Source organism: Alternaria dauci, chromosome 6 (assembly GCF_042100115.1).
Source record: "Alternaria dauci strain A2016 chromosome 6, whole genome shotgun sequence".
NCBI classification, from domain to species: Eukaryota; Fungi; Ascomycota; class Dothideomycetes; order Pleosporales; family Pleosporaceae; genus Alternaria; species Alternaria dauci.
The window spans coordinates 1857341-1880955 of record NC_091277.1 but is presented as its reverse complement, the minus strand read 5'-3'; the positions used below and the strand labels follow the sequence as shown (position 1 = coordinate 1880955).

The 23615-nt window shown below is 52.7% G+C and overlaps 11 protein-coding genes across 11 annotated transcripts; 5 read left to right on the top strand and 6 right to left on the bottom strand.

Moving 5' to 3' along the window:
• Positions 1–56: 56 nt before the first annotated feature.
• ACET3X_006965 (uncharacterized protein) lies at positions 57–1234 on the bottom strand (the record flags this gene model as incomplete). Its single annotated transcript, XM_069453152.1, has 3 exons — positions 1039–1234; positions 394–969; positions 57–323 (listed from the first exon to the last, which is right to left on the bottom strand). The coding sequence occupies exons 1-3, from the start codon at positions 1135–1137 to the stop codon at positions 57–59; spliced, it is 942 nt and encodes a 313-aa protein (XP_069305733.1). The 5' UTR covers positions 1138–1234.
• A 437-nt stretch (positions 1235–1671) lies between these two features.
• On the bottom strand, positions 1672–4459 carry ACET3X_006964 (uncharacterized protein; the record flags this gene model as incomplete). The annotated part of the gene is made up of 2 exons (XM_069453151.1): positions 1672–1772; positions 1825–4459. 2 exons carry the CDS (start codon positions 4457–4459, stop codon positions 1672–1674), a joined length of 2736 nt encoding a protein of 911 aa, XP_069305732.1.
• A 271-nt stretch (positions 4460–4730) lies between these two features.
• ACET3X_006963 (uncharacterized protein) lies at positions 4731–6086 on the bottom strand. The gene is made up of 4 exons (XM_069453150.1): positions 5491–6086; positions 5358–5438; positions 5150–5308; positions 4731–5096 (listed from the first exon to the last, which is right to left on the bottom strand). The coding sequence occupies exons 1-4, from the start codon at positions 5737–5739 to the stop codon at positions 5070–5072; spliced, it is 516 nt and encodes a 171-aa protein (XP_069305731.1). The 5' UTR covers positions 5740–6086; the 3' UTR covers positions 4731–5069.
• Positions 6087–6232: 146 nt separating this feature from the next.
• On the top strand, positions 6233–7467 carry ACET3X_006962 (uncharacterized protein). The gene is made up of 4 exons (XM_069453149.1): positions 6233–6433; positions 6482–6505; positions 6562–6621; positions 6670–7467. Exons 1-4 carry the CDS (start codon positions 6401–6403, stop codon positions 7129–7131), a joined length of 579 nt encoding a protein of 192 aa, XP_069305730.1. The 5' UTR covers positions 6233–6400; the 3' UTR covers positions 7132–7467.
• Positions 7468–7980: 513 nt separating this feature from the next.
• ACET3X_006961 (uncharacterized protein) lies at positions 7981–11966 on the top strand (the record flags this gene model as incomplete). The annotated part of the gene is made up of 7 exons (XM_069453148.1): positions 7981–8052; positions 8243–8451; positions 8504–8899; positions 8952–9126; positions 11086–11188; positions 11252–11406; positions 11481–11966. The coding sequence occupies 7 exons, from the start codon at positions 7981–7983 to the stop codon at positions 11964–11966; spliced, it is 1596 nt and encodes a 531-aa protein (XP_069305729.1).
• Positions 11967–13315: 1349 nt separating this feature from the next.
• ACET3X_006960 (uncharacterized protein) lies at positions 13316–14517 on the bottom strand (the record flags this gene model as incomplete). Its single annotated transcript, XM_069453147.1, has 2 exons — positions 13316–14018; positions 14066–14517. 2 exons carry the CDS (start codon positions 14515–14517, stop codon positions 13316–13318), a joined length of 1155 nt encoding a protein of 384 aa, XP_069305728.1.
• Positions 14518–15599: 1082 nt separating this feature from the next.
• On the top strand, positions 15600–17932 carry ACET3X_006959 (uncharacterized protein; the record flags this gene model as incomplete). Its single annotated transcript, XM_069453146.1, has 4 exons — positions 15600–16525; positions 16576–17289; positions 17340–17512; positions 17562–17932. The coding sequence occupies 4 exons, from the start codon at positions 15600–15602 to the stop codon at positions 17930–17932; spliced, it is 2184 nt and encodes a 727-aa protein (XP_069305727.1).
• A 339-nt stretch (positions 17933–18271) lies between these two features.
• ACET3X_006958 (uncharacterized protein) lies at positions 18272–19003 on the top strand (the record flags this gene model as incomplete). The annotated part of the gene is made up of 1 exon (XM_069453145.1): positions 18272–19003. The coding sequence occupies one exon, from the start codon at positions 18272–18274 to the stop codon at positions 19001–19003; it is 732 nt and encodes a 243-aa protein (XP_069305726.1).
• Positions 19004–20168: 1165 nt separating this feature from the next.
• Positions 20169–21178, bottom strand: ACET3X_006957 (uncharacterized protein; the record flags this gene model as incomplete). Its single annotated transcript, XM_069453144.1, has 3 exons — positions 20169–20596; positions 20672–20909; positions 21140–21178. The coding sequence occupies 3 exons, from the start codon at positions 21176–21178 to the stop codon at positions 20169–20171; spliced, it is 705 nt and encodes a 234-aa protein (XP_069305725.1).
• A 329-nt stretch (positions 21179–21507) lies between these two features.
• Positions 21508–21877, top strand: ACET3X_006956 (uncharacterized protein; the record flags this gene model as incomplete). Its single annotated transcript, XM_069453142.1, has 2 exons — positions 21508–21555; positions 21620–21877. The coding sequence occupies 2 exons, from the start codon at positions 21508–21510 to the stop codon at positions 21875–21877; spliced, it is 306 nt and encodes a 101-aa protein (XP_069305724.1).
• Positions 21878–22268: 391 nt separating this feature from the next.
• On the bottom strand, positions 22269–23546 carry ACET3X_006955 (uncharacterized protein; the record flags this gene model as incomplete). Its single annotated transcript, XM_069453141.1, has 2 exons — positions 22269–22422; positions 22501–23546. 2 exons carry the CDS (start codon positions 23544–23546, stop codon positions 22269–22271), a joined length of 1200 nt encoding a protein of 399 aa, XP_069305723.1.
• Positions 23547–23615: the final 69 nt, after the last annotated feature.

Genomic DNA, 23615 nt, shown 5'->3' with positions numbered 1-23615 from the left:
CCACGAAATGGAGCAAGTCTCATAAGCACCAGTACTACTTTGCCTAGTAACAGTTCTCAAACACTCTCCTCATAGACTCCCGCATTCTCATGCCCACTCCTCTTCAAGAATATCTTCATACTCTCCAACACCTGCTTTTTCAAATCTGGCCTCTTTAGGTTTTGTCCCGGGAACCCTCCATACGTACTATCAAACTCAAACGGCTTGATCGCCTTCCAAATCCCATGAATGGCCTTGGGCGTCAGTGGAATCATGTTAGGATACGCCCACATGAACGAATAGGACGTTGTATCTGGTATGCGATATGCGTTGTCGAAGCCAGACTATTTCTTCGTTAGCTATCGAAATCTCGACAAAGGCAGATGACGCAGCGAGAATATAGGGGGGACTAACAGGCACACTCATGAACGTATCAGCAATGAACAACTTCTTGTCCCACCACAGCACCGAACTACCATCAAAATGGCCTCCACACTGAATCATCTTTGCCTCGCCGCCAATCTCTTCGATCTCAGTGACCCCTCTAACCAACTTTCTCACGTTATCTGTATCCTTGCGGTTCAACCACATCTCATCATCCCCACACAAGTACACCGGACACCCAAATACACTCGCCCACTCCAAGTGCGTCGTAAAGAAATGTGGATGGCTAATCACAATCGCCTTCAGCCCGCCTTTTTCCTTGATGAAATCAATCGTATCAGGGTTCAGAAATGCGACGCAATCCCAAAGAATGTTTCCACCGGATGTCTGGAGCAAGATGGCGCGTTGTCCGATGCCCAATTGCTTGCGGGTGGTACTGGAGTCGGCAAGGCCAGGGGGTAGCTCAGAAGGGGACAGAGGTGCAGTGGTTATGTAGTGGATTCGTGAGTCTTGCTTGTCGGTTTCAAAGGTGTTCTTCTGGAGGGCTTGGGTAGCTGAGAGTAAGGTCCAGGATTGGCCGCTGGCGGGGACATACTGGCGGGGATCCTGAGGATGAATTAAATTACTTACTCTCCAGGTTATTCAACGATAGGTTGGGTCTGGTAACGGACGTACATCGCATATCCGACATGTCTCTGGGTGCTGCTCAAGTGGAACATCGAATTGCGTACCGCATGTTTCGCAAATCGCTAAATTGCTGGGCTCGAAACTCATCTTGTTGGTCAAATACAATTGGGTATCAAGTCTGAAATCAGTTGACGCGACATACGCAAGAAGACAGGCGGAGAAGCTGTCATGTTCACGATGTATGATGTATGAACTTCCAAAAGTGGGGTCAGGAGGGGAATGAGCAGCCGATGACAGCTCCTCGGAATCCAGCCACTTTTGAGCTGACAAACACCTCTGCTTACGCAACGCGAAGCAATCGAGGCTTGTAATGACCATGTTACGATGATCAAGTAGGCAAAGGTGATGTACAAGTGCGGAGTGTACGAAGCATGTTCCTTAGCTTTGCTCTGGTGCTCACAAGTAAGGAACTAACGAGCATGAGATCGTGCATATCCGACTGTTTGTCACGAGCTTTGACCTTCACGCTGCAGAACGGATGAATGGTTGCATTGCTGATCAGATAACAATAACTTTCATTCCCAGTTTCATTCCCAGGTGATAACGATGTCCTGCGCCGTGCAACGCCTAAGCATTCCACACATACCAAAATGTGCATGCGAGAGCTAAATTATGCGCATCCTATCGTACTATTGACCGCGCCTCGACTTGTGCTTTAGGTACTGCATTGGTAATCCGCGACCACTCGCCGTTGAAAGCATTCACAAGCCACCACTTAAGTTCTAGAGCTTCGTTAGTAACTTCTTCGCACTCTCGACAAAGCCATGCACTTACTGTCATAGACGATCCGGTTCGCGTTGTGGAAGTAGATGCTATGATCTGAATCTGGAAACACGTGGACATCGTAGTTTTCGATACCTGCAAGATCCAGTCTGTCGAGCAGAGTAAGTGTGTTCTGCATGTGCACGTTGTCATCAGCGACGCCGTGCATGACCAAAAAGCGGACATTCTTCGCCAGGGATGTGACATCGCTGATGGTGGAGTTGTCGTATCCTTCAGCGTTGTTTTGTGGTGTGTGCATGTAACGCTCCGTGTAGATGGAATCGTAGTATCGCCAATCTGTCACAGGAGCAACAGCCATTCCGTACTTGAATGTCTCTCCACCGTCCTGCTCGAGCGTCTTCAGGGTGTTGAATCCTCCGTAACTCCAACCCCAGATCGCAAGTCGGTCGGCATCGACGTACTTCTTGCCAGCCCAAATCTTGGCTGCAGCAATCTGATCGTGCGCCTCGTAGTACCCAATGTTGCCTCTCGTGATGCATCGGAGCTTGCGACCAAGAAACCCTGTACCTCGTCCATCCACTGTCACGACAATATACCCGAGACTAGCGGCGATGTAAGATTGGAAATCGACCTTGAACTTCTTGTCGACTTCTTGTGAACCCGGGCCGCTGTACTGGTAGAAGAGGACGGGATATTTCTTCTTGGGGTTGAAGTGCGGCGGACGACGCTCGAGGACATTCAGTTCAAATCCGTCCACGTTGATCGTCTGATAGTTGAGAATGGGCATCTCGAGTGAGCGTACGAAGTGATCAAGGGACTTGTTTTCCTCAATGGTCTTCTCGTACTTGTCCTTGTTCGATGGCGTACTGATAATCTTTTGCCACGGGATACCAGGACCTTTGTAGGAGATCAGAGCATAAGAGCCGCCCGCTGAGAAGGACGCTCCATAATATCCTGAGCCCCCATCCTTCAAGACTTCGCTCTTTCCAGTACCATTCAGATATACAGAGTAAGCGTGGCGTTCCATGGAACTCTTCTCAGTCGAGAGGTAGTACACAAGGTTGTTCGTTAGGTCTACCCGGGAAGGTGCATCCACCACCTCCCACTCGCCCTGTGTGAGCAACACAGGCTTATCGCTGTCCAGAGGCGAGAAGTACCCAATGTGGTCATAACCCTCGTGAATGATTGTGTCGATATAACCATCATCCTTACGTCCGTTGTCGGGATCAGCGGGCACAAATGTCGTCTTTTGTGAGACTTCGAACCAGCCTCCGTCCAACTCTGCGACATTCTCAGTCCGTACTGTCTTGCCAGTGCGCTTCTCCACGTCCATCAAAACAAGCTTCAGGATATCACTCTCGCGATTGGTCTCACGAACAAGAACTTGCTTCGTCTTCCCAGCCCAGACGATCTCAGTGATCAGGCGGTTTTTGTCGGTAAAGTCGTCTTCTATATTAACACTGAACACTTCGCCCTTTTCGACGTCGTAGAATTGTAACGAAACGATGGGATTGGGGGCGCCAGCCTTGGGGTACTTGATGTCACGAACCTCGGGATAGTTCTCCTCGCCAGCTTTGGGTTTCTCTCCGCTTGGCCGCGAGATGAAATATTGAACAGGGTAGGTTGGCACGGTCGACTCGTCGGTGCGCAAGAAAGCAATATACTGGCCATCCTCGGACCACCAAGTCGCGCTGTTTCCTTGAAAGACCTCCTCCTCGTAAACCCAGTCAGGCACACCGTAGAAGAGCTCAGAGCCGCCGTCTTTTGTGATCTGAATAACTTCCTTGGAGTTCAACTTGCGGAGGAACATGTTGTTGTCCCTGGTGAAGACAACCGCATCCGACTGTGGCGATAGCGAAGCTAGCTGTATCATGCTCCCTGGGTGATTTGGATCAAGAGGCTCGCCAGTCTGTGTCTCGACGTCGAAGATCCAGTATTTCGCAATACCAGAGTGTCGCCAGTTCTTCTGGTAATCCGACATGACAAGCACCTTCTTGAAATCCTTACTTGGCCAAACTTCGCTGGGATAGACGTAAGCGCCATCCACCTCAAACGTGTTCTTCTTCATGAGTGTGATCTTGTTTGCAGAAGACTTTGCTTCGCCCTTGGTCCTGATATCCTCGACCACCAGGTATTCCCCGTTCCCGGAGCTCTTCTCAAGCAGCAGGCCATCCTCGCCCTTTGGTCCCGATATCCACGCGACGCTCTGTTGCTGAGGATAGAAGCGGCCTCCAAAGACGTCATCCATTGTGATTCTCTTCCCAGAGCCCTTGGTGGAGGTAGCAAGAGGGTCGTGTGGCCGGGACGAAGTATGCTTGTAGCTACCGCTCATCAAGAAGAAGACGAGCGCAAGTGCCCATCCTGCTACACAGGCCGTGCCTACAATCCACAACCACCTTCTTGCCTTCTTATCCACGGAAAGGGGCGCCTGGTATCGCCCATCCTCGACGTCGAACGGCTCACGCGCCTGACTTGCGTAGTCATCGTCATCTGTGTACTTCTCCCCACGATTCGAATGCAACGCGCGGTTGATGCTTGGATCGTTGATGTGTTCGAGAACGAGCGACGTGGTCGAAATCGACGATACGGAAGCTTCGGAGCCGTCTTCTGAACTGCGCGCGGATCTCTCTTCCTTGTTCAGCAACTCGGTCTCCTCCTCCTCCTTGGCGGTGCGCTGTCGCGGCATTGTGGGGGTCAAGTAAGATTAATTATAAGAACAGTTATAGCATCCTGCGAAACAGCAACACCAGATCGAACAAGTCAGTCTGAAAGAAAGGGCACAGGGGCGGGGCGGAGGCGAGTTATGGACAGTGTTTAGAGTTGCGGAGTTCACGCGGAGGTGCGGGAGCTGTGTTGGCCCGAAACATACCAAGCTACTATTTGACGCAAGGGGCCGGCTTCTTTTGCGATAAGATTTGCACACAATAGAGCCGAGACATGATGTTCTATTCAGACCCAAGTTCGGGGAATTATTGGAAGGGTAGTAATACCAGCTGAGTCAAATCTAAATTGCATAGCTTCCTTGCGCCGTACGCTTCTATGCAGAGCCTAAACTGCCCTGCGTTCCCAGACTTTTGAATCCATTCAAGCGATTGCCATACTCCCCACGGATACTGATACAGCCAAGAGCCTGCTATTACGCCTCATGTTTCTACGGTGGTTAAGTTGTCGACGGTTCCATCAGATAGTGACCTCGGTTCTACAGTAACAACTCCTTGATTATGCTGCTCGGGCGCTGGTGTTCTGCTTCCGCTGGTAGACTCGCGCGCGTCGGAAAGAGTCGTCGATGTGTCAGTCTACGACGGCAATGGACCGAGATAATCCTAGAAGCCTTGCTTAGCCAATAGTCAATACGGCTGACAGTGGACAATCTTACCTCCTTCATGGTGCCTACGGCATACATCTTGTCAACCTCGGATCGGAGACCTTTGATCTTGATGCGAATGTTGGTGCCCTTTTCGATGACCTGTTCTCCATCGTCTGTCCACTGCGGGGGTGTAGCGTTCGCATCGAACTTGATTTCAGCAGGGATCATCTGTCGCTGTCAGTGACGGGTAGGTGCATGGAGGTATGGTGAGAACTACACTACGTCCCACAAAGGCCTGCAAAGAGCCGCAGTCGACGAAGAATCCAGTACGCAACACTGAGGTAACAATGCCGTCCATCTTGACATGGTTAGCGGAGGACTCGATGATCGCGTCGGACGACTCCACGTACCACCTCGCCTTTGTAGGGCCGCCATACGACTGCCTTGTAGTGCACAACGTACTCTGCAGATCCAGAGCCAGGCATCACCTTGCCATCAGAGATGTCGAACGAGTCCAGAATGCACACGATGGTGTACTTTCCGGTGCTCGATCCCTCCTCTTTCTGCAGCAGCTCGCGATGGATGTGCTGACGGATGAGGGGACCAAAGTATGAGGGATGCAACTGGATAGTCTTCTCGAGTTCTTTGAGGAAAAACATGTTGCGCGTTGTGCGAGGAATACGGTGAGGTAGATGCGCGCGGTTCTTGGGGGTGAGGTAGACGAAGTTGCACGGTTCAACGGTAGAGATCGGTATACGGTGGAATGGCAGAGGGACGGCCTTTCTTGGTATTACGCGACTTTATTGTCTTTATTCTGACGGGCCCAGTGAAGAGTCGACAGTGTGTGTGGTATTGAATGCGCGTGCTTCAGCGAGACGCGCCTTCGGCCTGCAACGCAGCCCTGATTATTATATCCAGCAGCCCATGCGCACAGTGTCCAGAGTGTGCGCGCCGCTCGTAGAAGTCGAAGGTATGCAGTGGTCGCAGATGAGGGCCGAGTGGTGAGTGCTGGCAGGGCAGTGGTCGCGACAGGGAGGATGAACTTCCAGAGGCTGCAGGGCTCTCGGCGCGGAAAATCACTCGCTAAGGCCCGAGCAGCGACACAGCTCCCACCTGCCAGCTTGCGCACCCCCACACACCCATGTCGTGATAGCCATTCACCCTGCGCCATCATTCTCTCGGGCTCCCGCGGCCGGTGCACTGGTCTTTCCACGCTATCCGAGCTCGACCTCTTCACGCTGCATCTCCAAGACATGATTTAGCCTCTTGCCGGCCATCCCACTCTTTTGACACGCGCCCAAGTTCCCCCCATCCGGCATCATGTCTCTCAATCTGGAGAAACAACTTGTCTTCGTACGTCATGCTTCAACAGATGTCTGTACTGAGCTGACTGGAACGTAGTATGGAGCATACCACCATAATAAAGTAGGCGATATCAGCACGGGGCATCTTCACATGTCAACTAACATGCCGTGTGCCAGGTCAACGTCGGGATACATCTGCTCTGTGTTCCTCCCATTCTGTTGACATCTTTCCTACTGGTGAGAATCTTGACAGCTAACACTGGGGTGTCTCTAACACGGGCCTAGCTCACCAACACGCCTGCCGTTCCACTACCGGCATGGCTCTCCGTACCTAATCTCCCGCTCAACGTCGGCACCGTCGGAGCCGTCTTATATTCGACTTTGTACATTCTCATGGAGCCCGTTGCAGGCGCCATGCTTGCTCCGATTCTCATCGGCGGCACCGCGTATGCGAACCACCTCACATCGACCTATGGTGCGACCGCCAACTCCTGGGCCGGCGCAGTCAACATTGCATGCTGGATTGCCCAATTTGTCGGACACGGGAAGTTCGAGGGAAGAGCCCCAGCGCTACTGGACAACCTCGTACAGGCTATCTTCCTGGCGCCCTTTTTCGTCTGGTTCGAGATACTCTTCAAGCTCGGCTACCGCCCCGAACTGAAGCGCCGGATAGACCAGGCTGTTGAGGTGGAGATTGCAAAGTTCAAGAAGAGCAAGGAGAAGGGTCAGAACGGGTCTACGAAATGAGGACAGGCCACGAGGATAGATTCACAGTGTATGAGCAGATGAGCACTCGGCTACTGGCACTTGCAGGATAATCAGGAGAGGCGTTGGAGGACCGGGAGACAAAGCAACAGTGTATGAATACCGCAAGAGAAGAAAGCATTGCGCAGGAGCAAGGTGTACGCGGCGTCTTAGAGGCATGTGTTGTCTTTTGGTGTTCGAGTTTGCATGATTGGCTGCATGTTTCTTGAGATTCATACAACATGGTAGGATACCAATTTAGAATGTGTTAAACACTACTAGGCGTGGGTGTCTCTTAAGTTGGATGTGAGACTAGAGCCTATAAGCAAGAAAGCCAACCAAGTTTTTGAAGCCGACTGTGTTTACTTGGAGTGTGATGGTACGAAGCTAGGAGAAGCTCCAGTGGTCTGAGTTGTATCGTAAACCGAGACGTAGTCCGGAGGTATCCACCATCGTCTACTCTATCTCTATCAAAGTGTGGGGTACTTGACCATGTCCTCTCAGGTTCATCTGCCAAGCTCGAGATGTGCTGCAGAGTCCCGGGCGTGACCGCAAGAGGGCGCATAAACAAAGCACGATGCCTCGGACGGTTTTTCACCCCGTGCGTGCGCATCGAATCACTCTCGAGCAGGGCCAACGTGGTGTTGGAGAGAGGGAGCTCGGTTGAGATGCGGCTTTTTTAGGATTAGTGGTGGACGCCAAGGTCCGCGCTTTCCTCCCGAACCGCAGGACTTTCTTCCTCACAGCAGAGCTCCCCATCCTCACCTCCATCACCATCTCCCCTCTTCCATACCTGCATCAATCTCAATTGGTTGCAGAGCCTCCGAAATAGACTCTTGAGCAGCCGCAGCCATGTTCTCAAGGGCCATCCGCCAGTCGAGCCGCCGGGTCGCTGCAATCTCTGCCACGAGCAGGATTGCGTCGGTAAGTCCATCGCAACCGCCTGCCATTGCGCCTGCCGCACCGGCCAGCCATCGCCAGCAGCCCCAAGAACCGATGTCCGATGCCATTGGCGCCGCAATGGAGCTTCGTTGATGGATCTGCGTGGGCTGCGCTGGGCGGAACGAGCTCCCCTCTACCGAGATGCAGTGCTGATACCTTTTCTCCGCCACAGGCCCGCGCTCCCGCGTTCATCAACGCTACCCGATCCTACGCCGCCGATGCAAAGGCCACCCCCACCGAGGTTTCCTCCATCCTCGAGCAGAGGATCCGCGGTGTCCAAGAGGAGAACTCGCTCGCCGAGACTGGTCGTGTTCTCTCCGTCGGTGACGGTATTGCCCGTGTCCACGGCATGAACAACGTCCAGGCTGAGGAGCTTGTCGAGTACGCCAATTCACCAGCACGACAAATGTCAACGGAAGCTAACGGGTGGCAGGTTCGCCTCCGGTGTCAAGGGCATGTGCATGAACTTGGAAGCCGGCCAGGTCGGTGTTGTGCTCTTCGGTTCTGACCGTCTCGTCAAGGAGGGCGAGACCGTCAAGCGTACCGGCGAAATTGTCGACGTTCCCGTCGGCGAGGCTCTTCTCGGACGTGTCGTTGACGCTCTCGGTAACCCCATCGATGGAAAGGGTCCCCTCAAGACCACCGAGCGTCGCCGTGCTCAGCTCAAGGCCCCCGGTATCTTGCCCCGCCGTTCCGTCAACCAGCCCGTACAGACTGGTCTCAAGTCCGTCGACGCCATGGTTCCCATTGGACGTGGTCAGCGTGAGTTGATCATTGGTGACCGTCAAACCGGAAAGACCGCTGTTGCTCTCGACGCCATGCTTAACCAGTACGTTTCGCGATACAAAGTGCAAGCCTGACAAATACTGACCTTGTACCAGACAGCGATGGAACAAGGGTACCGACGAGACCAAGAAGCTCTACTGTATCTACGTCGCCGTCGGTCAGAAGCGATCCACCGTCGCCCAGCTCGTCAAGACCCTTGAGGAGAACGACGCCATGAAGTACACCATCATTGTTGCCGCCACCGCCTCCGAGGCTGCTCCCCTCCAGTATGTATTCACAAAATATCTGTCTTAGGAAACATACTAACCAACCTATTGGTACCTCGCACCATTTTCAGGTATGTTATAATCTCCTTGTTGTGCTGTTGTTTTACTTTCTTTTGCGATGTTGTTGTGTCTTCTCTCACCTGAAGAGTTTTCGCGCTAGCCGAGGTGAGAGCCTCAGCTACAGCAGGCGCTCTGCTTTGAGCTTTACCTGCACCGCATGTATTTCTTTAATGTCTGGACGGTGTCTATCGTCGTTACCGCCATCATGATGCTCGCTGCGGAGTTGAGCGGCATCGTGTGCGTCGATGGGCTGGGGGTGTGCCTTCCTCGACGCGACCTGCTCCTCCCCATTGCAGGTCGCGGCACTCACCCCCGGCCGTGGGCTGCGACGCTGCTTCCTCGCGAGGGCTCCTACCTTTCAGCATGGGATGGACTCAGCGTGACGTCTGGCGATGGCATCCATCTCTTCCCCGCCTCTTCTCCATCCATCCTCGAGCACCGAGTCTGAGTCGAGCTTCACCACCGCTTGCTCAGCCACCCACACACCACCGCCAGCATGGCTGCTCAGTCCAAAATCGACAAGGTCGATTTGGACGGCTACGTCAACGACCTACTGTGGCAAGTCCTGCAGCTCGGCCTTCCCGAGTGGTACCTCCATCCCATCTACAAGGTGCTCTACCCTACCAAAACCAGTTTCTTGGAGGCCTGCACCTCTATACCTCTCAACTTCGCCGACGGTCTTTTGGAGCTCATCAACGCTCCTTCCCCACCATCGCTTGATGAGTTGAAGAGCCTCGCTGCTGCCCCACCCTCAAAAGCCCTTTCCAAGACATGGGTTGTCTACTTGCACGTCTACGAGCTCGAAGGTCGTGAGCCTCGTATCTATATCGGTTCTGGTACCAACGCCGATGATGGTGCTCGTTCTCGACTTGCCACATACGAGAAGCAAGAGCTGTCGCACCTTCCTCGCTTCGTCAAGCATGCCATCGCTCAAGGGTTTGTCAAGACGCACACCACGCTTCTATGCTGGTCTGATATGCCTTCCATGGGTCTCATCACACGTACGAGACAGCGATTTCTCAGCCTCGAGGGCTTGTTTCAGATGCTCTTCCACTCGTCTACTGTCTACCAGCTGGACAGCGTCTGGTACTCTCTCATGCCCTGGTCCAAAGAGGATGTCTGTTGGCTTCCTCTGAATGGTCAGATTGCTCTCCGTGAGCATTGTCGCGGCGACCTCGAGACACCACCGGAAATCCTCGCCGTCATCGCACAGAATCGAGCAGCTCGAAAACAAGCACGTCACAAGGAGAGAAGCCTCGCTTCTATCCGCAGAAACCGTCACAGGTGGCATATCTGGTCCAAGACCTACTTCACAAAGGTCAGAGAGGCACGCAAGATCGTCTGTGACGTTTGCAACACCGTGTTTAATCAGCAATACTTCAAAGATATCCACATGAAGTCCGCGAAGCACAAGAGGAACGTCGCCACTATCGCCAATGGTGGTATCGTCACTCGTGGAGCAAAGGCGGCCAAGTCAAAGAGGCTGCGCGACGCGAACAAGGCTTCACAGAGGTATCCCTGCCATACTTGTGTTCACTTCTTTGGTGAAGCATACACTTTGAGGAGGCACCTCACCCTTCCCTCGCATGCCGCTGCTGTCATCGCTGCCGATGAGGCAATCGAGGACGTCGACTCTGAGCATGCTATCGAGGATGTCGACTCTGAATGTGATTCAGACTGCGACTCAGACTTCCTCTCCGACATGGACTCCGACACGCTCTCCGAGCTTGGCTTGGAGTTCTAAAAACTGGTTTTGGGGGATCTTTTGGGGCATCTTTTGCTGCAGTATATCTGTTTCATGTCTTTTCTCGCTCGATCTGGCTTATCTGTCATTTTCACGGTGTTTTCGACTAATATCGACCTATCTCGCTAACTCTTACGCTCAGGTTGCTCCATGGGAGAGTGGTTCCGTGACAACGGCAAGCACGCTCTTATCATCTACGACGATTTGACCAAGCAGGCCGTTGCCTACCGTCAAATGAGTCTGTTGCTCCGCCGTCCTCCTGGTAAGCTATGACTGTACGAAACCCCCGTGAGACACACGCTGACTTCGTATCTTCAACTTGCAGGTCGTGAGGCTTACCCCGGTGACGTTTTCTACCTCCACTCTCGTCTTCTTGAGCGTGCCGCCAAGATGAACGACAAGCTCGGTGGTGGTTCGCTCACCGCTCTGCCCGTCATTGAGACCCAGGGTGGTGATGTGTCCGCTTACATTCCCACCAACGTCATTTCCATCACTGATGGACAGGCATGTTTACCCCACTCGCCCTGACACGCACATGTTCTAATCCCACACAGATCTTCTTGGAGGCTGAGCTCTTCTACAAGGGTATCCGTCCCGCCATTAACGTCGGTCTCTCTGTCTCCCGTGTCGGTTCCGCTGCCCAGGTCAAGGCCATGAAGCAAGTCGCTGGTTCCCTGAAGCTCTTCTTGGCCCAGTACCGTGAGGTTGCTGCTTTCGCCCAATTCGGTTCCGATCTTGACGCTGCCACCAAGCAAACTTTGTCCCGTGGTGAGCGTCTCACAGAGCTCCTGAAGCAGAAGCAGTACTCTCCCATGGCCGTCAACGAGATGGTTCCTTTGATCTACGCTGGTATCAACGGTCTCCTCGACAACGTACCAGTCAACAAGGTTCTCCAGTGGGAGGCTGACTTCCTTGCCCACCTCCGATCGAACGAGTCCGACATGCTCGCTCAGATCGACCGGGAAGGTGCTCTCAGCAAGGAGCTCGAGGCTAAGCTCAAGGAGGTCGCACAGAGCTTCACCAAGAGCTTCGTCGCATAGACGAGTTGAAGGCTGGAAGAGTGGGTACTGTCTATTCCAATGTTCTGAGGGGCCAAAAAGTGCTGATTGGTCTTTGAGAATAGATGTATAATAGAAGATGCGTCCTCGCCATCAGCTGTGTCTCAATATGGAAGATTTGTTCGTTTTTCTGCATTGACCTCAGCCTGGCAACGCACGCCTACCTTGGTCGACGAATACCTCCTGTGATTCCCTGTGCTCTTGTTAGCGGTACATGTATGGCCAGTCAGCTCATGAGAATGGGATGGCTGGGCTCTGTATATGACAAATGAACGTTTCCTCTGTTAGATCGATGTTATATGTGTGATGGTCCTATGACGATGCTAATTCAAATGATAAACGTGCTGGTAAAAGACGCAAGCACAACACTGTTAAAAGACACTGTAATAAATCGCAGTAAAGGTGTGTTTCCTAAACACCTATTTTTACTGTATACAGCTATATATAGTTTAATAATAGATAGGTTAAAACTAAAGCCCTAAACTTTAAGCGGTTCTAGATAGTCGCGGCGACGTTAGGGAGAAGAGGAGTTAAAGTAGAAGAGGAGTTAAAGTAGAAGAGGAGTTAAAGCAGAAGAGGAGTTAAAGCAGAAGAGGAGTTAAAGCAGAAGAGGAGTTAAAGCAGAAGAGGAGTTTTTCAGTCGACAACCGTGGTTCGTAGCTCGCCTCCAGGCTCGCAACCATAGTACTCGAGGCTGCAGAAATATTTAAGCAACTGCTAGCTCTTCAAATTTCCATTTCTCAACTTCCACTTCAACACTCCATCCCGAAGCTTACATTGACGATGCCGATAACAACCCTGGTCTGTAGTGAAATGTACAATATCCGTTATACCCGGCTGGAGCGAAATTATATGTTAACGCCCTACTAGGCGACTACAGGGAGCAATGAATCTTCGCTTGTATAGCAATACTGTACCTAGGCAACTACAGGGGTGGAGTTCAATGTTTCTCTTGTATGGCAGTACTGATAATGTAAAGAGGAACCGTTTACTTTCTGTTGTACTTCACACACTAAAACGTGTCTTAGGAGTAGACGTTGTGCTTTGCCTTTACATCTGGTAGAGCACAATACAACGAATACACCCAGGGTATGCTTTGGCAGTTTCTTCCATGAACGTTGGGAAGTTCTTACTTCATGCTGAAGTATCATAAGAGAGCCCGGACTATGAAGAGGACGAATATGGTTCTTGCTGATTGTGACAGTCGACATGTGACAAGGCAATCTAACAAAAGTAAAGAAATTTGACGATGCGATCTCGATTCTAATAGTCTATAGGAGGTATTCGGCATACCCAAATGGCCTAAGCAAAAGTGCTCTATGCAAATACATCTATTTCCGCCTTGCGCGTCCTCGCTCCTCGCTGTCACTGGCATCGCCATCCTTGAACGGGTCATCACCAATGTCCACAGCATCACCCGTCTCCGGAGGCTCGTCTCTGTACTCATCGTCCCAGGTTGTCCGCAGACTGATATCATCATCTTCCTCACGTAACCGTTCAGCAGCTTCCAGGGCTCCCGGGTCATCCGCGTATTCGTTCTCCAAGTCTTCGATACTCATGCGACGGATACCCGCACGCTCTTCAGCCTCAAGCTGTGCAGCGCGAGCCTTGGTCTTGCGGTACACGAGCCAACCCGTGGTAACGCCCGCAATAAGACCAATGAGGATGGAAATGTAGGAAAGAGCTTTTGTGCCAGGGTCCATTTTCCCTCCGCTTTCAGCAATCTTCTCGAGCTGGCTGCCGATGAAGATATGTAGCATAAGCTTTGGTGATACGATAGCAGTAGCTAGAGCGTACGACGCCCAGTGTACGGTTGGGAAGGTCGCGACAGCGCCGTTGGATATGGAGTATGGTAGGGGACATAGTCGGTACATGATGAGAAGTTTAAGACCATCGTGCTTGAGGGTTAGGGAGAGGGCGGCGAAGCGCGTGTCATTCGCTATTAGACGGTGGACCATCTTCTTAAGGATGGTACGCGAAAGGAGGAAGGACGCCGTGCTACCGGCGACTGTCGCTGTCGCGGCGATGAACCAACTAGTCTGATGTCAGATTGGATGTAGTAAATGTCCTGACAACCTTACCCATTCGGAAATCCATAGACGAAGCCGGCGATGGTGAGCAAGCTCGAATATCCAATTAATGGCGGGAATGATACAACAAATATCAAGGCCCAGAGTACCAGCCATCCGGCTGTGACGTCTCTCCACTTCTTCGCGACGGGTAGCAAGGCCCCGAATATGCGCTCATTATACACCAAGAACAGTATGCCGCCTACTGCCAAGGCCACATTCGCTACAAAGAAGAGCACTTTCTGCAAGGGAGAAAGTTTATTGTATTGGTCGAGGACTCGTCGCGAGAGCGTATCGTACTTGTCCATGGCGCGCTGCCGCCATGTGCTCTGTTGGCTCTGGTGCGAGGGATTGCGCCGGAAGGTAGATGATTGCGAACGTCGACTCCATATTGGCGTCTGGCCTGTTTCCTCGTCGTCTAGTGGGAGCGCAAGAGCGCGGACATCATAGTCGCTTGCGGGCATGCTAGCTGATGCCTACGTTTAGTGTTGGAGAGAGCGCTCACCGGAGTGGCGCGGAGGTATGCGGAGGTAAGAGGATGTGAATGGGGTACGGAATGCAATAGGAGGGCAACGGGAGGGTGTTAGCTGATACGAGCGGATGCGGACATTCCGTGTGGTGATAGTAGAGGGTTGGAGACAGCTCTGGTGTGAGATGCTAATGCTAGTGGGCGCGCCGCTGGAGAGCCCTTGGTTTCATCGTCATCCGGGCGGACGAACGTGGTGCATCCGCCCTGCATTAGGCGATCAGATCAGATCTACCCCGAGTTGAAACAACATTCCTTTTTGGCATGCGCGTTGACAGCGCGTATGGAGACTGGGAAGGCGTCGACAACTGCATTTCGATGTGTGCATATCGAGATGTATGCAGTAGCAAATGCATAGGTAGGTAAAGTTGGACAGCTCCAGTGCATGTCTCCACCGACCCGCAACATGCAGACACGTGACCTTGCTCAGCCTCTGGCCGCAGTGTGGCGTCCAGGACCGTGTTCGAGGGATACTTGAGGCATATGTTGCAGCTTCTTTTCCGCCGACGAGTGCCATTTCAGCGCTGCAGTCTCAGCCCTGGCCGTTACCAACGCTCAGCCAAGACACACAGCACACGCATCTCTCTATCAGCAACTACCGGCTCTAGGGCCATGTAGGGCAGTCTGGGACCCAAGTGTAGGAGATAACCGTTCCCGCTGTATGGTCGACGTTGCTGCACGGTGCAAGCATCCCCCACCCCTACGTAGTTGAGCCTAGTCCCTCGAGCTTCATTCGCGCTCGCGATCGCCCCAGGCATTCATTCACTCTGCCCGTTCCGGCGCACTTGGTGTGTCCTGCAGAGAAAGGCTGCGGGACTGGTTATTGCCCTTCGTTGCAGCTTCATTCCCTCTGTGACGCGCCGGTCGCTCCTCTGCCATTACCCGCAGTACATGTAATCACCCCCGACGGCCTCCTGTCTCGACCAAGACCTCTGACCCCAAGCGCCCATCCCGCGCGCCCATTCTGACCGCCCATCACCCCAATATACTTGTTCCCTTGCTTGGAAATAATCAATCGCCATGGTCGCCGACGATTTGTACGAAAAGGCGCTGCCCGTGTTGCAGGACGAGGCCCTGGATGAGGAGGATAAGACGGACAAGCTCGAGGAGCTTCTGCGCAAGGAGACAAACCTTACCGGCAAGTCGCTCGAGAACATTGTCCTCGACTGCCTGTGGCGCTACCGCGACGCCGGCAGCTCTTCCAGCTCTCCTCCCAGTCGCCATACCATCATCCGCCGCCCCTCGCCCGCTCCCTGGCAGGCCAACCGCGCCCCGACTCCCGTCAACAACTCTCCGCGCATGGTGCACCCTCCGCCAGGCTTCGGCATAGGTCCACCCGGCTTCGCACGCACAAAGTCGTCGACTGCGTCCCCCTTTACTTCTCCGCGACCCTCGCCGCGACTTGCTTTTTCCACACCGCATATTCCCCACAGCCCCAGCCTGAGCGCATATCAGTTCAGCGAGTGCGCAAGTCTCAACACAGAGTCCTATGGCGATCTCGACGGCCACTCGGTCGACTGGTTGGTCAACGACGATGCTGCAAGCACCGAATCCTCCCTCCTCGGTGACGGCACGCTCAATGGTGCCGCGGCCGAATGGGTGCAGCCTCAGACCATGGACATGGGCCCGTACGACATGTTGCGCTCCATTCTGAGGGACGACCGATCAGACGAAGAGCTTGAGAAGGTCTTGGAGGCTAATGGATATGATCTCAGTGCTGCCCTGCTGGCACTGATGGGCCAGCAACTCGACGTACAACAGCTCCCCGCTACTCCTTCAGAGCATCCTGGATATGTCATCGGAAAGTCTATGAGTCCGGCGTTCAGGCCCAGTACACCCGTAGGCCAGCAGAAAAGCAACATCGTGTGCAAGTACTTCCTATCAACCGGACATTGTGCCAGAGCAGATTGCAGGTTCAGCCACGACACCAGCAAGACACTGTGCAAGTAGGTGTATACACATGCCTCCGGGTATCTTAAACTAACCCTCACTGCAGATATTTCCTAAATGGAAACTGCCTAGCTGGTGATACATGCCTCTTCTCACATGATCCCTCTGCTCTCATGGCTCGTATGGCTGTTTCAGACGTCCAGACTCCGCCTATACCCAACTTCCAGATGTCTGATTATGAGTTCCCCACACTCCACTACAACGGTTCGCCCCTAGGTACCCCATCAATAACATCAGCTGCAACCTCTTTGGAGCAGCTCTACGGCCTTACTAGTGGTGGCCCTACCCGTCCTCCACCAGGGCTTAGTCCGTTTGCCAATTTCACTCCTGGAAGCGGTAGTCGCCCGCAATCTAGAACCGGCAGTCGCCAGACCTCACGTGCTACTACACCTTCAGTACTCGCAGTGGACGACAATGATGCTTTCCCCAGTCTAGGTTCCGCTGCCGCTGCTAAGACTGGAAAGCGTCATCACGGCAAGCGGGGTGGACATGGCCATCACAAGGATGCCCCAGGACCTAACAACCTTGCAGATGTCGTTCGCATGTCCCCTGTCCCTGCTCCTGCCACACCGGTCCGCAAGGGATTAAGGCCAACCAAAAGCTTTACCGGATCTCGCGAGAACAGTGTGGCTGCACAGGCAATACCTGCACCTCAACATATTCCATGGTTGGAGACCGGTGAGAAGGGTAATCAAGCGTACCTCAAAGCTCGTGCCGAGGCCTTTAAGCATGGTAGTCTGCGCAACAAGTTTTTGCAGAGGTAGGACATGTTCGTCTTCACACGGTGCACCCCACGCTAACACCAATCAGCGCTGCTCAGGCCTGGAACCGCAGTGATTCGCGCGCGGCTAAAGCTCTTAGTCTTAGGGGGCAGAGTGAGAACAACCTGATGCGTGAAGCCCACCGTGAAGCTGCTCGGATTCTTTACGAAGATCGCAACAAGGACAGCGACAGCTCAAGAGAGTTGTATGTTGATCTTCACGGTAAGTCGAATTGGACATTTTGATTTGCAGCAGGACTAACGTCGCTCAGGTCTACATCCAGATGAATCCGTGTCATACCTCGAGGGCATCCTTCTAAAGCACAGCTCATCCTCCCGTCCAGTGTATGCCATCACAGGAACCGGCCACCACTCCAAGAACGGCAAGGACAAAGTTGGCAAGGCTATTCGTGGCTTCCTCAACGAATGGCGCTATGCTTTCCGTGAATTCTCTGTTCCTGGTGACCGTAACAACGTAGGTGGCATTCTCGGTATCGATCCGAGCAGCTACGATAAAAGCGTCGCAGAACGGCCGAAGGAGTCTGAATCGGATGGAGATAGCGCGAAGAAAGACACTAAGATTCGCATCATGAAGAGAGACGATGTAATAGACGCGCCCAAGGACCCGAAGCATGCTGCTTAATCTGATTGAGTGGAATGTGGAATGTACCTAATAGGTAGCAAGAAATAAGAAAGAGTTTACTTCACCGCTTGTATTGTTGCCTGGACCGTATTGACTTGTTGAAGTAGCAGATTGTTGAGATGATATTACCCACTGAGGCTGCTCAACTGAGGAAGCCGCAGAGCGTCGCACCTGCTTCTCGCGACAAGGCCCACCATCACGTGCTGAGTGTTGTCTCTCACCTCACAGCTCATGCGTTTTCAGTCGGTCTCGTCTCTGAGCAGCAACGCCGTACCACTACCTGCAACAACGCACCGCCTTGTCCGCTGCCGTTGGATTGCTACTCCACATTCTGCTGCCATGGCTCCCCGACGGCCGAGCACGGCCGGCGAGATCGACTCACGTATGCCATTCGCATCGGCGGAGGTTTTGCTGTGGGGGCCAGAAATGAAACAGCAACACGCTCACCTACTCACGGAGATGCGCAAACTCCAGAGACAGCACGAAGAGTACGATGCCCGGATCAGAACTACCGAACATGTTGCGGAGGCTGCAGAGGCTGCTACATCTAGAGTCCGTCATCTAGAGCAGAAACTCGCAGCAATCGAAGCCGAAGATGACGACAAAGCATTCGAAAAGTGGGCAGTGGGCGAGATGAAACGCCTGGGCATCTTCGTTGACACAAACAAGCACGTCAGGCAGAAGCAGATCGAGCTGGACAATGTTATGTCCCATGCCACAGAGGATCTGGACAAACTTAGACAGGTCCCTAGAGATCTCCAAAATGTTCTTTTACGTCTTGACGTTCTGGAAGCTGGTCGAACTGAAGATACCCGCCGGATCAGAAGCTTGGAAAAAGAAGTCACCCATCTCAGAGCTGTCCAACCGGATCACACTACCAATACCGCTGGTTCCCAAACAATTCCCAGGCCCCAGACATCCATCACGAGAGCTCTTACGCCACCTCCGTTTCCGAACGCCGTGCTTTCAGAAGCGACTACTGAAGCCGACGAAGAAGACTCGACACCTATGCAAAAGATTACATGTGAACAAATCCAGGTTCCACAAAGCCCAGAGATGAGAGACAGGTAAGGCAGTTTTCCGAAATGACATTGTACAATGTTGTTGATGATAACAGGAATCCAAACACCGCCTTCGCTCCAACAATAACTCTAGATAGCCCGACAAAGTCGGCCAGACATAGACTGATGCAGAGGCCATCGATCCACGACTCCATTTTGCTTCAAAATCTAGAAGAACAAAAAGAGTTCCGGGATTTGCCTAACAAACTAGAATATAGCGTTCCCCCTGCAACTCAGCTTCTGCCACACATCCACCAGTCTCGAGGCCCGGCTCCAATTCCAACGTGCGAGGCTCCCTCACATGTCAGAGTCTCTCCACCTCCGACACAACTACTCCACCACAACCGCACATCTCCAGCCCCAGCACCAGTCCCAGCCTCAACGCGTAAAACCCGCCCACGTGCCAGAGTTGCTCCGCAGTCAACATCGGTCGCCAGTAAAGCTGTTCCGAGAAAGCGGAAGCTACCTGAGAAAGAGCCTCAAACTCAACGCCTGACACGTGCCCAAGCTAAGAAAAATCAAGCACAGGAGGCTGAGGAGCAAAAGCCACCAGGAGCAGGTAGCTCTACACCTCTTTCATCTATACAACTGGTCAAGCCTGCTTCATCGTCGCGCAAGAAGCGAAAGACTGCCCATGTGCAAGAACCAGATCAAGTCAAAACCAAACCCAGCACAGCAACTCGGGCTACACAGAGAAGAACGGCAAACTCAAAGCGAAGTGCTGCAGTAGGTCCAGCCAAGAAGACAACCATGGAACATACCGAGCGGATCACAAGAGGCTCCGTCAAATCGAGCGTGCAAAAGGCTGTCACACCGCCTGCGAAGAAAAGGAATCCTTCCCCGGTTCGACCAGATGATTTAAGTCTACATGAACAAAGATCGTTGATCGTCATTCTAAGGAACCCGCAAAAAGCAGCAAGGCTCGGACATAGTGAGAGCGATGACACGAAAAGCTCCACAGCGGACAGAATTAATATATCGCCTTACAAGGCCAATTCGAAGCCTCCAAGCACACGAACCACGTCCAGCCGGACCAAAGTAGCTGTTGGTGCAGGTAGAGCCAGTAAGAGGTCTAGCGGCACAGGGACGAAAGCAGAGATCTCTGAACTCGACGCTTCTTAGATTTTTCAAGAGCTAATGAACTCCGATCTTTGTTCACGTATGGAAACACCGCCTTATGTTTCACTGAACTCGTACAAACCCTCGCGATCCGCAACTGGCACTTCCAGGTTCGCCTCTTCGATATCTTTACCATCCACCTTGATTCCCGCACGCATGACATCACCCGTCTTTACTGGACCCACACCCTTTGGCGTTCCTGTTAGTACAATGTCGCCCTTTTCCAGCGTCATGACCCTGCTGATGTCGCTCAGCTGTCTTGGGATCCGGAAAAGCATCAATTCAGTGTTGTCGGATTGCTTCATCTCGTTGTTGACTGAAAGCCAAAGGTGTGCTTTCTGTGGGTCTGGGATGCGGTTCTTCGCGATGAAGTTGCTGATGGGCATAAATGTGTCGAAACCCTTCGCAATGGACCACGGGAGGCCTTTTCTTTTCGCCTCGTCCTGCACATTACGTGCGGTCATGTCGATAGCGAGAATGTAGCCTGTATTTCGGAAGTTAGTTCAATAGGAACGCCATGTAGTGTTACACTTGGCTCCATGTGTGGCGTTCGTAGTACCTTCAATAGCATCCATAGCACCTTTAGTATCCTCAGGATGCAGATCCCTTATTGTCTTGCCCATGATGAGACCGAGCTCAACTTCGTAGTGCATGTTCACACCACGAGGTCGCAGAACTGGGCCAGCGCCTGGTAGCAAGATGGACGATGGTGGCTTCAAGAAGAAGAAAGGCTGCTTGGGCGTAGCACTGGACAGCTCCTTGATGTGGTCGGCATAGTTCCTGCCTATGCACATGACCTGCGAGGCGTCAGATTATACCAAAAGCCTCCCTTTGTGCTGAATCAAAATCACATTCCCTTCCAACACAGCTTCCTCAACGGTCCAATCCCAAAGCGCAGGGAAACTACCTTCACAAGCCACAATAGCCAATGTCGATCATGGCCGTTATTATCGCCATAGTATGACTTTCCAGCTCTTTCTCCTTCTATGGTTTCTTAACAACACTAGCTGTACACGAAATCACGTACCTTGCGACAATTCGCCCTGATAGCTTGTATGCTTGCCATGACGAAATAAGTCCAAATCTTTCAAACGTAACCTAAAAGCACATGTATATGACTGCAAGCTGGAGCAGACTGGCTTCGGGAAAATACTTAAGCGGCAATCGACGGGAGTTTTGCTCTGGGGCCCCTGCCCGCTACGGGGTTAGGTTAGGGACCGAGATGTGGGGGGATGCCATGTGAACCAACACCAGAGCTTCTGGGCCATCTGTCCCACTTTCGATTGCAACGCAACCAGACTACCGCAACAGCCACTACACATTTGTGGCCAAAGAAGGCGCATTCCTACACTCTCTTCAGCGTCTATGAACACGGCGCAAAGCCAAGGAAACACAATGCAGCTTGCGGAAATGCTATCCGACCTCGTGTCGCTACGCGTTTGTGTACGTCACCCTATCCTCGTCTCCATGAATCCACCCTTCTTTCTAACCACTATTTCGATTGTAGGATCCCGCTGCAGCACTCGCCCTCGTATCTGCGCGCTCTGTAGATCCCACCTCCACGTCCTCTCATGACAACGCCGCAAACGCCAATACAGCAACAGACGATGAGCAAGATCCAGACCTCAAGCGCGCAAAGGACCTGCTGAAACTACATTACGAAGTCAAGGAGGCGCATAAGAGGGGTGAGCTGGGTAGAGGACTTGAGGAGGCGAGGAATATGGTTAGGAAAGCCGTTGGTGAGGGAAGAGGAGGTTGGAAGTGAGCATGGACATGCAAAGACACAAGAGATGCTGTGCGACATTAAGCGCAAGGTTAGGAAGGAGAACACATGTGGACTCGAAGTAGAGACTGAGGTCGGGCTGCATCTGCGGTCATGACCGATAACGTCAAGCCTACGCAAAGAGGGACGGTGAGGGGATCGAATACATCAGTACGAAGAGAAGAGAAGCGGCAATCTCCGCACATCCTTCGTGTCGGTAGCTGCTTAAGCAAATAAGGGGGCGTTGGTCAAACGAAAAAATGTAAGATTAAGGGACCCATTCGCTTCGTAGTAGCATCTACATAGGAGTCGGTAATCAACGCCAGGTTGAGGGTTTCCTTAGGGAGACTTGAAGTTCACCACCACGATCCAAATACCAATCTTCCAACTCATTTCACGATCCTGCGGATGCGAGCATAGCATCTGCTATGGCCTTGACGTCCTCACCAGCCTTCTTCTTCTGGCGAAGAAGCACCATGATGGGGATAGACTCGGGTGGTGCGCGCATGGCTGCGAGTAGCTTGATCTTGTCGCGCTTGCGAGTTTTTCTGGAGAACATTAGTACACAAGTAGCTGTGAAATTGGGATCCAGTATAGTGATGGTGATAAATACTGAATGTACTTACGTGGCCGTCGTTGCCACAGAAGGAGCTGGTGCTTCTGTTTCTGCTACAGACGGTGTGGGTTCAGTCACAAAATTTTCAGGAGGTGCAGACGGCAAATCTCCCGTCCCTGCAGCGGTGTATGCAGGCGCAGCTTCTGACTCGGGTGCGCGTTCGGTTGGTGCTTCTGTCACTGCTGCTACAGGAATAGGGGCAGCTTCAGGCTCGGCAGCCGGCGCTGCCCTGGATTCTTCTGGTCCGGCCACCTCTGGGACAGGCACAGGTGTAGGTTGGACTTCAGCTTCAGGAGCAGCTACAAGCTCTGACACTTGCTCACTTGCTGGCGCAGGTTCTATAGGTTCCGTTTCGATAGGTGCTGTAGCAGGTACTTGCAATGTTGGCTCTGCGGGTGGAACCGCTTCAGGTTCTTGTAGGATGGGTTCGGTTGGGGATTCTGTTTCAGGCACTTCAGCGGCAGGTTCTTCGGTTTGAAGCTCCGCTGGCAATTCTTCCGACATAGCTTCAGGTCCTTCAGCTGGTGGCTCTACTGGCGGTTCTCCTGGAAGACTTTCAGGCTCTGGCACTGTTTCAATTTCGGGATCCATAGGAAGTTGAATTGGAGCAGGTGCAGCTTCAGGCTCTTCAACTGGTGGCTCTGCGACTAGCTCTTCAAGAGCGGGTTCGGGTGCCGACTCGGCAGCAGGCTCGGGCGGGTGCTCGGAAAGAGAAGCGTCTATTGGCTCAGGAGGAGCTTCGATTGCGGGATTCTGTACCTCGTTGGGTACTGGTTCTGGATCTGCTACGATTTCTTCGGGAACAAGTGCTGGCTGATCTTCCATCGAAGGCTCCTCGATCTCAGGATGAGTTTCGGCTGCCGGATTTGGTACCGATTCTGGTACCGGTTCTTCAGGAACAGGCTCAGTCTTACCTTCAACTAGAGGCTCTTCAACTGCGTCAAGAGGCGCTTCGGCTGCAGGCTCTGCTGGAAGTTCTGGGGCGGGCTTTGGCTCAGTAGGCGCTTCTGGTTTCTTTAAAGGAAGCGCGTCAGAAACCGCAGCTAGATCCGTCATGGTAAGTGGGGACGGAATTAACGATATACAAAAGGATGCGGAGGAGAAGTTTGAGAGACAACCGGAGTG

Bases quoted from the DNA above. Each gene is read 5' to 3' on its own strand.
- ACET3X_006963 (XM_069453150.1), bottom strand. From the start codon at position 5,739: ATGTTTTTCCTCAAAGAACTCGAGAAGACTATCCAGTTGCATCCCTCA. The intron at 5,309-5,357 runs GTAGTTCTCACC...TGACAGCGACAG, and splicing joins AGGCCTTTGTGGGACGTAGT to ATGATCCCTGCTGAAATCAA. The intron at 5,097-5,149 runs GTAAGATTGTCC...CAAGGCTTCTAG, and splicing joins CCGTAGGCACCATGAAGGAG to GATTATCTCGGTCCATTGCC.
- ACET3X_006962 (XM_069453149.1), top strand. From the start codon at position 6,401: ATGTCTCTCAATCTGGAGAAACAACTTGTCTTC. The intron at 6,506-6,561 runs GTAGGCGATATC...GCCGTGTGCCAG, and splicing joins GAGCATACCACCATAATAAA to GTCAACGTCGGGATACATCT. The intron at 6,622-6,669 runs GTGAGAATCTTG...ACACGGGCCTAG, and splicing joins TGTTGACATCTTTCCTACTG to CTCACCAACACGCCTGCCGT.